Genomic DNA, 14,685 nt, shown 5'->3' on the forward strand with positions numbered 1-14,685 from the left:
TATCTTTGGATGCTTGATATGGATGTCCTGGAGAAAGCAATCCTGCACTAAATTAGGTAATCTCACAGACCCTTTCTTTATTCCAGCTAAATGCTGAAAGGTTTAGGGCTTTTTCACATATTGGCTTGCAGCATCCACAAATCATTGGCATGTAGTGACCTAATAAAGGAGATTACCCTTGCCTGAAAGGGAACTGCTTTGCAATGTCATGAGAGCACTTAACATGTGCTAAACTGCTTGAAACATGCATCTGCTTGCACTTTAATTGTACTTAGTATTATGTTGAATGTGTGACAACGTTCTCCAGGCCTTGTCACGTGGGCCACTTAGTATGTGTTAAACATTGCGAACGGTATGTGGCATTAAGGTTAGATCATATTCTGAGCAGTCAAGGTTTTTTGAGTAAATGTGATATCTTTTATTAGACCACCTAAATAGTTGGAAAATTGTTCTTTGCAAGAAAAATTGTTCTGAGAAGTGGCATGGTAGTGTTTGTCACAATCTTTAATATTGGCAACTTTTGCTCTCCTGTTAGACATCAGGTTAGACACCTGATGAGCAGGTGTCCCAGCATGCTTTGCTGGGGCACTTTTTTTTGCATATTTCTGACAGTGGCTGAAAACAGCTGAGCACAGAGGAAAGTGCTGATTGGTTGACCATCTTGACGAAGATGCAAATTCCAATCCCTTTTTGGCCAGGCACAGGATCTCCAGTCCTTTTGACTGACTATCCCAGCCCAGGATCATATCTCCAACAGCTTCCTGGAGATGGCAGTGGTGGAACTGAGCAAGTCTTTACCCTGACTGCTATAATCCACATGCATTTAGTGCTTCAGCAGCATGAGCTCCTGGCCCTGGTGAAGTGCTACTTTGAGGACTGTGATGCTGACATGGGCATCATGCTGGCCCATTTGCAGGAGGCACAAGACAATGCTGTGCAAGCTGGAGCTCTGCAGGACTGGTATTAGATGCTATCTCACCACTGCTGGATGCTACTGGTGAGTTTGGATTCGTGGGAGCATCTTATATTCGAAACCTGGGGTAAAGAGCAGTGACAGAAGAACTTTATGATGTCCTGGGGCACATTGCAGACCTTTGTGCCAAGTTGCCTCCCTGCTCCAGCACCAGGATATTGCACTTCTGTGTGCTACTTCTGTTGAGACATGTGGCCCTGGTAATATGAAAGTTGTTGCACACCAACAGCCTCTCCTCCATTGATGTGGAACAGCCAGTTTGATGTGGGATGGACAACAGTGAAGATGATTGTGCAGGCAGTGTACAGCAGCTGGATTCATTTGCCTCAGGGATCCACAGGAGGTCATAGCTGGCTTTGAACACATGGGCTTCCCAAACTGCATGGGGGATGTGAAAGGGACCCACCTACCTATTCTGCTCCCCCCTCATTGCACCTTGGATTTCATAAACCATAAGGGGTTCTTTTCATTTATACTCCAGGCAGTTTTGGACCAGTGGGGATGCTCGACTAACATCAGTGTTGGGTAGTCAGGCCAGAAGCATGATGCTTACATATTCAGGAATCCCAGTTTCCCAGAGATGATGGAGGGGAGAAGGGATTCACTCCCAGTGCTCCCACCATGGATTTGGTTGGACTAACTGTTTCTGCCTTGATCATCAGGGACTTTGCCTTACCCAATGCTCCCATGGCTTATGAAGTCATATACTGGCTGGCTGGACCCTAGGAAGGAGTTTTTCAATTACCAGCAGAGCAGTTGCTGGATGATGGTAGAGTGCACTTCTGGGTGCCTAAAGGCATGATGGAGGTCCCTGGTGGTCTGCTTGAATACAAGCTTAGGAACATTCCCAGCTTCATAGTTGCCACCCGCATCCTCCACAATATATATAAGGGGAGGGGTGAAACTTTCCAGGAAACCAGGATGGCTCCAGATAGACCTATGGTGGGGGAAATCCCTGGCACTTTGGATGGTGTTTGGGCTGAAGTGGCTCTCCCAGCTGAGCATCCCAGACAGAAAACTGACAGGCCATTCTGATCAGGAAAGCCTTGGCTGACTACTTTCTGAGACAATGTTCTTCAGGGTTTCAGGGGGTGCAGGGGACCTCTGAATGATTTTGAATGATCATTTACCATGGTGCATCTCTAATAGTATGTTATTTGCTTTTCCAAAACATCTTGGTAAACAACTTGGTGAACAACGCAAGTGGAGGACTGGACAGGAAGCACACAAGGAACAAATGATCATAACTATGCAAACTTTATTTCTTCAAATAAACCTGAGATAACCATTTGAAAACAAAGGCCTTCTCACAAGCAGATGGGATGAGCTTACAGCTCCTAACACAGTGCAAACTGCGCTAAATATGCAATTTTGCTATGTGTGTTGTGTGTGCTTTTTGGGTCCACCCAAATCCCTTGTCTACAGGTCTCCCTGCTGGCTGGGAAGGTTCCTGGGAACACACTGTGTCGTGGAACATGCCCTTCTACTCTGAGCCAGATAGCTCCAAGGAGCTTGGTAGCTGCATCTCCATGGACAGGTTTAACGCTGCACTTCTGGGGGCCAAGAGTGCCAAGGACCATTCTCCCATCTTGTCATTGAAGTTCAAGTAACTTTTTGTAGTGCTGCTCCCAAAGGACTACAGCTTTGACCACCACGCAGCTGCACCTGTATCCCTGTGGTGACAGAGGTAGCTACCTCCACAGGACCTGAAAGATGGCAGTGTTCCCTGGTTTTGGAGCTAGTCTCACCTAGCACCCAAAGAGAAGCACATGAGACTTCCATTGGCTATACCAGCAATGTCTTTCGGAAGGATGGAGATGCAGGTTGGCATGGAGCTGTGTTTTAGTCTATGCCTCCCCTCCTTTCACAGCTTCACGCCCTCAACCACCTCTCTGCTTGTGCTCAGATGCGCCTAAATAAAAGCCTTTGATTACATGTTTTTGTACATGGTTGCTGCAGAAAGATGTCCTCGAGGTGTGATTTAACTGTCCAGGTGGGCAGGAGCTCTGCCAAGCCCTTTCCTAGGTACTGCTGCACACTGTTAGTAACTGATATGTGCTAATTGGGGGGAGGGTGCTTTCCCATGCTCCCCCCAACTCACCAGCACACCCCACTGAGTATGAGATGTCCACAGAGAAAGGGGAGGGGCAAGTTGAAAACCGCTGTTGCTAGGCAGAGCAGTTTGGGGATGGGGCAGGTGGACTGGGTTTTCAGTCAGTGCTTACACAATAATTAACCCTTACCTAGGCCATAGAGTGCCCTAACTAGCCCATCAAGCCATGATCAGTCCACTGATCCATGAGCAATTGCCGTAGGCCAAGCATAGGTGTGCTACCAAATCTTATTTTTTCTGCATTGCATTAAACACAATGCCTCCTTCACTTTGGTAAACTGCAGGTGAGGGGGGCAGTCTGAACCCCTTGCCACCCACACCTAGCCACTTCCACAAACCATTCACTACACACAACTTCAAGGCAACCCCAATCCATGAGGTGCTCTACAGCCCTGAGCCAGCCCCTAGCCATGTGCTGTCTCTAAAACATCACCAGTTGCCATTTCCCCTGGAGTTGCTGACAGTTACTAGCAGATGTTGTAGCACTGTCCATTTCCACCTGCTTGATAAGCATTTTGAGTCTGAGCCTGGGTCAAGGTCAGAGCAGCAAGGGTCTGGCTGGGGAATAAGCCCACAGAACAGGGGTTCTCATGTACCTCCATAGCTGTTTTGGTAGCAGGCAGAGAGGTGACTCTGTTGTTGTCATCTTTGTTGTCATCATCATCATCACTGCACTGCATTGGGCCCACATTTTGTAGTGCACAGTGTGGTGTGGAACAATGGTGTGGTCCTCCTCAAGGATGTTGGACACCTTCTCACAGTAGGGAACCACAGTCCTCATGGTACCCAAGACCTTGTTGGTGTCCCTGTCCAGATGTATTACAACTCCATGCATTTGATTTCAGTAAGGATCTGCAGCGAGTCTGGCTGGTGCCCCTGAGTCACCTCCTGGGCCATGATGCACTTGTAGACTGCCTGATATTTTCAGCTGCCTTTTCTGTCTTTGGCAATGGTGGCAGTGGTTCTCTTCTCACCCCAGATCTTGATGAGGTCCAGCACCTTGCCATGACTCCAGTTTGAGGCGTGTCTGCTGGGGTGCATTCTCTGGTCTGGTTCAGTTCATGAAGCCAGGCTATCATAGTTCACAGTGGAGTGATTGAACAAAAGTGGTATGCCTGACACCTGAGGGTGTCAGTGGGTGCTCAGTGGGTGGGACCATGTAGGCCAGGATCACCCCCTCAGGGTGCATATCACATTGGGGCTGATACCTTGCCCCACCCAATGGAGACTACTACCCAGGGGCATGATATCAGAGTTTGGGATGTGGATAGATTGTCCCATGGAGCAGGGCTGGGAGTTGTGGGGCTAGAAGCATCCTGGTATGCTGGAGGACTGCAAACTGTTCATATCTGTGTGGAGTAGTCCAATAACAGATGAACATACATTACTTAATGCAATGTGGAGATAATCCTCATGCAAAAAGACCTGCCTGTAGGGGAAGTTTGAGGGGTGTGGAACACAAATTCAGATTCCCCCTCCTTCCCTAGAATTTACCTGGCTATGGCACTGAGCTCCCCTGGTTCCAGGTCCAGCTCCTCTGGGAGGCTTATGCTGGGAGCTGAAATTGGGGTGGAGGAGACTGTCATGCTGGTGCTGGTGGCTATTTCTGGTGTTAGTGGAGGTGGTGCAGGTGCAGGGACAGATACTGCTCCCACCTCCTTGCTCCCACTAGCAGCAGAAGCCAAGATCGCCTTTTCAGAATCTTTTCCGAGTTGATTTGGATGCTTCTAATTGATTTCGGAGCTTTTTATGGGTCTCCCAATTGGATTCAGATTTGATGATTCGGCTGCCAAATCTGGCCGAATCTTCTCTGAATCAAATCGGAGACTGAAGCTTTGCATACCTCTAATAAAAACACTTTCCTAGCCCATAGGAGTACTGTAAAAATAAAAACACTAAAGAATGTAAGACATGCAAATTCTTCAGGGATGTGAAACATGTCCATTTCTACAATGGAGTCATCCATTGTGAACTCAAGGAAGCAAAAATAGAGAATACCTCCCTCCCCCAAACTTTTCTGGATCCTGTCCACCAAAAACCTTCTGCATGAGATGCTATTCTCCTCTCATTTTCATAACTTGTTAGCTCAGTAATAATATATTTTATTTATACCAGTTATATTACCTTGTACTGCTGGATTTCACTGGTTTGGAGCAGTTTTGATCATGGACAAGATGACCTCCAAACAATACCTATACCGAGCTGTAGAAAGTAGTGATAAAGGTTGACCTAAGAGCTTGAGGCCTCTGTGCTGATGGCTTTCAGCTGAGAAATAATGCTAGAGTCCTGACTGCCTGTGCTCATTAAAGATCCCAAGGGCTATTTCATAAGTTATTGTAATTAACCCAATGACTGGTAAATGTCAATTTGGGTAGTTGAACTAATTGCTCTAACAGTTTCAACTGGATAGTTTGCTTCCCCCTCCCCTGCAATTGTGTGTTGCTGTGTACTGTTAAAGCCTTTGCCTTCTATTCAGAAACAGCTGCACTTCAAGAGGATGAGGCAGTTTTGATGTCCTTTCACTGTTGTGAGCCATGATTTATTTGTTGCTTGCAAAATCCAGTCTTTTTGGTATAGAGATAGCAATAAATGCACATGTTGGAAAAAACATTAATGCTCTCCCTTACTAAGCAGAGGAATAGTTTTTATGTGAACTGGGGGGGATGATTTTAGCTTTGTCTGTTATTCTAGAGTGCTTCAGTCCCATGATAACTACTAAAGAGGGGTTCTCATTTGCTATTAAGAGTTGTGTTTTTTTCCCTATGTACATAAATACAATGTAAAGAAATTGCCCAATTAGAAAACAATACTACAGGTGCAGAAGCCCCAAGTACCCTTGATTTGAACATATTTATCTGTCCTCTAGGAGCATGCAGATGTCTGCTAGAAATTAATTTCTTGTGCAGCACAGGAAAAAAAAGGCTGAGTAGCCGAAATATGAAGGCTGTTGCAGTAAATACCAGGATTGACATACAAAACTAGTGACTACTTGAATGAGTTGCATCTAATGTAAGCATGAGTCAGCTGGCTTTTTTTTCCTTTTGGTAACATCCATGCCCTTGCTGTCACCTTCCATACGTACTGGGTTCTCTTAAAAAGGTTTCTACTTTGGGTAAATATTGTTTAAATCAGGAGTGGAGGAGCAATTCATATTTTAGAGGTTATTCTTAAAGTTACCTGCCCTCTGGGATGCTCTCAAGGTGGTATGGCACACTGGGTCAGGTTTTGATTCTGCTCTGGGTTATTCTGTCTTCTGTGTCAGAGAGAGGCAAGGTGTCTAGCAGGGTTCCTGCCACTGGCTGTTATAGATTACAGTGAATGGCATTGATGGAGAGGGTGTGGATGGGTTGCTAGAGGGATGTGTTGATTTAGTAATTTCCAGCCTGTGGCAGTCCAGGCTACATTTTAAAATGATGAAACCCCAGGGTTGGACAGTAGTGAGAGTATGTGTTGACCTGTTGGGTGTATTGGAGCACAGCAGCTGCTGCTGGTACCTGAGTTGCTATTGCCCCATTCTGTGCTAGTGAAGGCAAATCAAAGACCTCTACCTATGGTAGTGATTCTCAACCAGGGTGTCCTCTGAGTGGGCACCAGATCTTTGAAGGATGTAAGCACTGTAATCTATAAATTAGTTTTTGAAATTGGCAGACGGTTCACAAAAGTTATGGAAGGGTGCCTCAAGTCCAATGAGGGGTGCCTCAAGTTCAAAAAGCTTGAGAACCACTGGCATATGGTCTAACCTGCACTTGGAATTTGTTTTAATTATGGCTATGTAGCAAAGCTGGTATTTCCACCAAAGCAGTTTAAACCTGCTTAAAAATGGGATATGCTGCACTAATGTAAATTGTGGGTTATAGTGGATTATTGCCCCATTTATTCCTAGGGGCTTTGTTAGTGTGGCTGTACAAATGGCATTTTTTACATTGGGTAGGCAGGGCCTGTAATGTAGCCATTCTCTGTCTGCTTAATGTGGAGCTCTCACTGGGGCAGATACCATAGCGTACCCTGGTAAAATAGATTGTGTATGGCTGTGTAAGGCAGGCAGGGACATCTCAGTGGTGACAGGTGCATGAGTAGACTTAGATACAGTGAGTGATCATCAGCTCTATTTATCCATCAGGGTTGTGGACTGGATAATCATAGTTATTTGCTATTGAAGCAAGATGGTTCCTTGTCACACATTCTAATCAGCACACTCTTCTTTTGAATGCACAGTCTTTCTGAAAGGGTCATTAGCCCTAAGGATGAGACATGCAGAACTGCAGTGAGTGTCCTGTTTACACCAAGGCTTCTGAAACGGTGTCTGTCTTCAGTGTTTTGTGTACAGAAGTTGAGCTTAGATTATCATGCTTTATATATATATTTTAAATATTTTATTATCAGCTTTAAGGTCTCATTTTTTGCTGTTCAGCAAAGACACCAATATTGCTATTTTTTTTTTTTAGACCTTCACATGTCTTACCATGTGTAGATCTTGTTTCCATGGCATTGACCTTTAAACCCTAGCATCACTGGTGGGATTTATCAACCAATGAAAATGCATTGAAAATCAGTACTGCTATCATGGAGGGCTCTGTCATGTGAAGAGTACAACAATACAGCGATGTGTTATGCATTTTAATATACTGGTACTTGATGCTGTGTGTAGCTGAAATATTGCAAGATAGATGCTTCAAGCTTATTTCACCAATACTCCTTGAAAGGCATTGTTTTCTCTGATTCTTCATGTGTTAATTGCTCTAAAAATGAGTCATTACAAAATGTGAAACAGCTTTTAAAACTATTATTTTTCTTACGCTTTCCTTCCTTAGGTAAATAGATTCAAACCGAATGAGAGGTTTCAGCTCAGTTGTTAGCTTCCTTAGCATAGCGCTGTGCACTAATAAGGTGTTTTCATGTCACAGTTGTGATGCTTTGCATAGTCATTACCCTTGATCATAGCATGTACTTGTAATGCAGTAAATCAGGCTAGTTTTTATATCAAGATCAGGTGCCTTTGTAAAAGAGATATTCTAACTCAGCCACTGTGATGCAGAAATCTATTGGCTAAATTTCATGAACTATTTTATCCAGTGTCTCAGTCCAGGGGATCATAAAGCTGTATTGAATCCTTAAAAATTATGAATGAATTAGCCTTGGTTGTATATGAATACTTTAAAAATAATATTGTTATTTGACCATATTTGTTTCTTGATAGGTCAGTAATCATAGTGATCAGTGGTAAGTTGCCAGGTTTGTAATTAACTGGGAGTTTGGTTTCATTCTCGGCAATTGCTTTTTGAAAAGATTATTAAAACCAGGAAGAATCTTGTACAGAGTGAAGTCCAGCATGATGTGTGTGAGAGACAGACGTCTATTATCTGCAGCCAGTATTTCAGAAGGATGCTGTGTCTACCTTCTCTGCAGACTGGCAACACTAACACAACATTCTTTTGAAATATTGATGATTTATGGTACAAAGCCTTGGTCACTAATATACTGTGAATATGTGCTGTAGTAGCTCAAGCATTTCACATCCCTAAAACAAGAAAAAAGGAGAAAAAAATGCTTCGTACTATGCAGTCTTATTTTAAAAAGAACGAGAAATCTTTTACTTATCTGATTCAGGAAGGCATCTGTGCTGATGCGGCTGTTGATTAAATTATTTTTAGGTGCTCTGTGGCTTAAAGTCCTCAGTAGCTTGTAGGGTGGAGGAGGAGGGAAAAGAACCTTTCAGACTTTCATCACAGATGCACCTAGTGGGATTGATTGTAAGAGTTTGGGTGGGGGGGATCATTGGTTACAGTAGCTGATTTCCAGGGCACTTTCTGATAGTGCCATTAGCAAGCAAGCCAGGAAAATAGTATTTCATTATTGTCTCCCTTCTAGTTCTAGTTTTGCAAATTAAAAAACCAATAAAACTGGGTTTCATACTGGGGGAAAGAGCTCAGGTGTATTCAGGGGTTTAGGTTGTAGCCATGTTGGTCTAAGGACATAGGCAGACAAGGTTCCTTGGGTGAATTTGATATCTTTTATTAGACCAACCCAAATAGTTGGAGAATAGTTACTAAGCAAGCTTTCGAGTTCAAAAACCCTTCGTCAGGCTAAGGAAGTTTCATCAGCCGGTGTGTGCTCTTACTGGATGGAATGAAAAGTAAAGAAGCCAGGGGCTGGGCTGGGGAGTCAGTTGCCAGGCAGATTATAATGTGTCAAAAATCCAATGTCTATGTTTAGTCCCTGATCTCTAGTATCCAGCAGGTTGACGAAATGGAGCTCATAGGCTCGTCTCTGGGAGGTGTTGTGTAAGTTTCCCTTGAGGATCAGGACTGAGAGATTGGAGAGAGAGTGGCCCTCCTGTGAGAAATGTGCCCCCACTGGTAATTGGGTGTTTCTGTCTTTGATGGATTTCCGGTGTGCATTCATTCTGGTGCTCAGTAGTTGTTTGGTCTCTCCTACATATTTTCCATCAGGGCATTTGGTGCATTGGATGAGGTATATCACATTTCTGGAGGTGCAGCTGTAAGATCCTGGGATGCTGATGGCTCTGTTGTGGGGTGTAGTAATAGTGGGGGTGGTGGAGATGTGTTGGCAGGTTTTGCATTTCTTGTCCTGGCACGGTCTGGTTCCTTTTGGTGTGTTCTGGGCTTGAGGAAGTTTGCTTCTGGTGATGAGGTTGGCGAGGTTCAGTGCTTGTTTGAAGGCTAGGATGGGTGGCTCTAGGAAGATCTTTTTAAGAATAGGGTCTCTGTCTAGTATGGGTTGCAATTTTTTCTTTACTTCTTTACTTTTCATTCCATCCAGGAAGAGCACACACCAACTGCTGAAACTTCCTTAACCTGACGAAGGGTTTTTGAACCCGAAAGCTTGCTTAATAACTATTCTCCAACTATTTGGGTTGGTCTAATAAAAGATATCAAATTCACCCAAGGAACCTTGTCTGCAGGTGTATTTAGTCCTTTACCATAATTTTTTCTTCTCTAGCCAAAACCAGTGAGGATAGAATCACTGCTGGTTTGCCTATGGTACCAACATATACATAAACAGTTTTTACTGAATGTGTACATAGGTCTTTTCAGAATTGTGATGCATAGAAGTACCAAGTATGATTGGTTTTTGAAATATAAATAGTTGCCTGTTAACAAAACAACTCAGTGAATTTCCTCTGAAACCTCACAGAGCACTCTCAACTTGTTTTTACCTTTTATAAACTCACTTGTTCCTCCCTTTTTTAATTTTCAGTTTTAAATGTGGTTATTGTTACCCCATTATTACTTGTATTTATATATTCTTTCATTTGTTCACATTTCTTTTGCAGATTGCATGTGGCTCAGAACATAATCTGGCAATAGTTGGTAAGTAGCTTAATTTAATGTCATGTGCTCTTGTTGGGTTTCTTTCTCTTTAAAAAAAAGAATATATATACACAGCAAACTTATGGTGTGACTCTGTGTTAGAAGTAGCAGCAGAGAGGAAGAAATAACATAGAGATGTTGGGAGAGAGAAGGACAACACAAAGGGAGATTTAGATTGGATTTTGGGAAAAACTTTCTCACTAGGAGGGTGGTGAAGCACTGGAACAGGTTACCTAGAAAGATAGTGGAATCTCCATCCTTCAAGGTTTTTAAGGCCCAACTCAACAAAATCCTGGCTGAGATGATCTAGTTGGGGCTGGTCCTGCTTTGAGAATGGTCTGGACTAGATGACCTCCTGAGGTCCCCTCCAACCTAATTTTGTATGATTCTATGAAATCTGGAAAACAAAAATGATGATTAAAGTAAATGGTTTTGGTGACTAGCTGAAGTAAGGGGCAGATCAACATAAGAGCAAAATTAAGTTAAGAAGTTATAGAATAGGTTTTATAAATGAACCATTTAGACTATTGAATTAAGCTACAATTTCAGAGTAACAGCTCTTTTTGAACCTGGTCAAAATGTAGCAAACCTTTTTAGTGACAATTTTAGTGGTAAAAAAAATGTTTTTTATTTTGGTTGAAATGTGGACAATTTTCAAAATGTCAGTCAGCATCAGCTAGCATATAAGTTTATTTAACATATATAACATCTGTAATACTTCATCAGGTAAGTGCAGTTTCTATACCAGTGATAAAAGACTCCACAGGTTACACATTGATATGCACTGGGATTAATGACTTACTATTAACAACAGTTATCTTGCTCTTACTGAACAGTTTTCATTTGTAAATCTCAAAGTCCTTTCTTTACAAAGGAGGTGAGTATCATTTTTCCTGTTTTCCAGATGAGGTAGCTGAGTCAGAAAGACAGCAAGGAGCTTGCCCTAAGGTCACATAGCAAATGAGTTGTAGAGTTGGGAATCACCAGGTCTCACAAGCCCTAGTTCAGTGCCCTTACCTCTCAGCCTCACTTCCTCCTCTGGTTGTCCATTTTTGGCTGAAGTAGCCTGTTTTAATTAGTAGAATCTTTAGAGAAGGAAAATATTCCTTTGTTGACCTGGTTTCCTCATCCCTTTCTGTCCCTTGGCACCTGATGAGTGGAATGAGTCTAAGCGATTCCTTGAACCTTCTTTCAGCTCCACAAGAGTGAATTATCACATAACTTGGAAAATTAGTTACTTAGTGCCCAACGCATGTTTATGTATTATTTTTCAGGAGATACTTATTTCCCTAGGTGTCTTGATAGAGTTGTATACCATCCACACAGGTATTTTTGGTGTATTCAGGATAAAATTGTGCATTTATGTCTGTATGATAATCCCTGTCATGAACTTGTCACGGTTCAATTTGATTTACGGTATCAGCTATGAGAAGAGACTTTTGCACCCTACCAGTGGCTCATTGTCACATGCCTGTGCTAATTAAGTACATTGGTACCTCTGAAAGTCAATTGAAGAGCAATTTGGAGATCTCTGTGAATTGATGAAGTGAAAGTATAACAGATTTCTTCAGTGTGAATGGAGGCAAAGTGTTGAGTTTAAACCATATCTTCCTGTTCTCCCTAAGGTCCTCAGAGGTAAATAATCTATAGCCACAGACAAAAATCGTACGACTGAAAACACAGGCAAAAGAAAGAGAAATCCTTGAAACGTATAGCAGTAAACTTAGACTGTGTGTGAAGACTTGCACATACTTAACTCTAAACTTAGTGAGGATTTTTATTGAATTGAGTGGGGAATATTATCAGAGCCTAAAATAAAGGACTTTTTTTGCTCTGAAACACAGCAATCAAAACATATATTTGCTGGATTTTTTTAAATATGAAAGCATCAAGCTACACTTTCTCTTGAAGTAAATTTTTAGAAGTGTTTTTAAGGGAGTTGGTATTTTAAATGATTTTGTGGAAATATTTATTTTGCAAATTGTCAACTGTACTTCAAAAACTTCCAATCTTTGTGTGAGGTAAGTATAACAGCAGTTAATAAAGAACATATGTATTCAATTATACAATTTTTCCAATGCTGAAAGTATTTGCTGAATAAATATAAGCTGTTTCTCAATACATTTCCAAATATTTGTCTTGATGATTTTCAGGTAAAAGTAAGTATGGTAAGTTTTATGTGGAAAGAAACCACTACCCAAACCTACAGTATAAAGCAATTTTAATTCTTGAAAGCATAGGATTATTATATGATAGATCTATCTAGCAGCTAATTTTTCCTTCAAGTTATTTGTGTCACCTTTCTCTTAATGAGGCAGTTTCTTGATGTACTTCTTCTTTGTTTTACTCCAATAAAGCTTTTCATTTCCCTACCATTATAAGGTTGTTTATATAAAGATCTCCATGGTTTTGTAGAATTGATCGTATCCCCTTGTCTCTATTGAAGTCAGTGTGGAGTTTGGCTGTTGCCTTCAGCAATGTGGTACTGGGACCTTCTTGTTGGGTTAATTGGGAGGCTTTCTATTCTCATCTAGTCACAAAATGACTTTAATATTAACACAGATGATGCATTTGCCAAACCATGTATCAGTTTGTACCTTGTGACTTAAAAATAATAGCTAGGATATGAGCAGTTGCATGGTTTTTGTAAAATACAAACGCTTTTTGTATTTTTGATTTTTTTTTTTTTTTAGGAGAATATCATGAAGTGTAGTTCTAAAAACATAAAACTAAGTGAATTTTTGCAGGTTCACATGATCCTACGCTTGTAGAAGTATCTGATTTTACATGGAATCTAATCTCCTTTCAGCTGAGTGATGGGCCAGTGTTCACTGAAATTTTGGAGAGGAGTTGTTCATTCTTCACCTCAAAATATGCCTACTAAATAAGTTTGTGTACATACATGCACACATATATACAAAAATTCGTTTTTCTAATATATATAGAAATGTATATGTATTCATACATACACACATGTAGATAAATTTTAATAAGATTATATAGTGACTATTGGCTGCTACGGCGAGAAAATTCAATCCTTATTTGACACTGGAAACATCAGAGGCATGTATCATGGAATCAAGAAGGTGCTACGTCTAATTGCAAAGAAGTCAGTTCCATTAAAGATAGCATTAGATGTCATAACAGATCAAAAGTCATAGATAGAAGGATGGGTAAAACACTATCTTAGACTCTGCTTAAGGGAAAGTGATGTCACTGACAGAGGCATTAACTCTATTGATAGTCTGTCCTTGAAGAGCTTGATGATATTCCAACTGTTGAGGATCTAAGAAAGGCCATAGACGATCTGGCCATTGTCAAGACCTCTGGGAAAGATGGCATTTCCATGGAAGTCATCAAATACAGGAAACCCGTGCTTTTTCCCTCTTATTTGAGCTTCTTACTCACTGTTGGACAGTAGGGACAAAGGTATGTGAGTTATAGTTACTGTACAAGAATAAATATGACCACAGCAACTGCAACAATTATTGTGACATTTCACTATTAGGCAGTGTCGCAAAGATCAATGCATGGGTAGTACTCAGAACAGTTTAGATCGTTGCTGACTTTATTGACCCTGAGTCTCAGTGAAGCTTCAGAGTTAGTAGGTTCACTGTGAATATGATCTTTCCACTCTGACAAATCCAAGAAAAACATAGGAAACAAAGGAGACTGCTCTATCACCTTCTTTGGCCTTCGACCTTGTGATTAAAAAAGGCCTCTTCAAATTATTGGGAAAGATTGGATGTCCACCAAAGTTCTTCAGCATGCCCATATTGCATGATGGAATATGGGGAACAGTCAGCCTATGATGCATCAATGTTTGAGGCTTTTGAGATTTGAAGCCAAGTCAAACAGGGCTGTATCCTTGCCCTGACCTTGTACAGGATTTTCTTTTCTCTTCTGATGTGCTCTTTTGGGACTATCACCAAAGACATTTATCTATATACATGCTCAGATGGAAAATTATTCAACCTTACACACTTTCAAGCAAAGACTGAAGTGAGGAAAAATCTGACTTGTGAGTTACTGTTTGCTGATGATGCTGCATGGATAGTTTACACAGAGAGTGACTTTCAAAGCCTCATCAGTTGCTTCGCTCATGCCTGCCAAGAGATTGCTGAGGATCAAAGCACTTGGAAACAGTCTGTTAAGCACGAAATAAAAGCGTTTGGGGAAAGAAGAGCCAAACATGCAGAAGAAAGAAGAACCTGCACCACATTCAGGAACATGGTATATGGCATACATCTCATTTTCTCTTCTAGGTT

The 14,685-nt window shown here is 41.7% G+C and overlaps 1 protein-coding gene across 9 annotated transcripts in view; it reads left to right on the top strand.

The window, feature by feature from the left end:
- Positions 1–14,685, top strand: part of SERGEF (secretion regulating guanine nucleotide exchange factor) — a 276,912-nt gene that overhangs the window by 158,139 nt on the left and 104,088 nt on the right. For 8 of the 9 annotated variants that reach the window (XR_009460009.1, XR_009460010.1, XM_059722612.1 and 5 more), the window contains one exon: positions 10,381–10,417. The exons of the other annotated variant lie outside the window; for it this stretch is intronic. Coding sequence is in view for 6 of the 8 variants with exons in the window: in XM_059722612.1 (XP_059578595.1) it covers positions 10,381–10,417 (37 nt within the window). In the remaining 2 variants the exon portion in view is untranslated. The remainder of the gene's footprint in view (positions 1–10,380; positions 10,418–14,685) is intronic. 9 annotated transcript variants of the gene reach the window in all.

Source organism: Alligator mississippiensis, chromosome 2 (assembly GCF_030867095.1).
Source record: "Alligator mississippiensis isolate rAllMis1 chromosome 2, rAllMis1, whole genome shotgun sequence".
Taxonomy (NCBI): domain Eukaryota; kingdom Metazoa; phylum Chordata; order Crocodylia; family Alligatoridae; genus Alligator; species Alligator mississippiensis.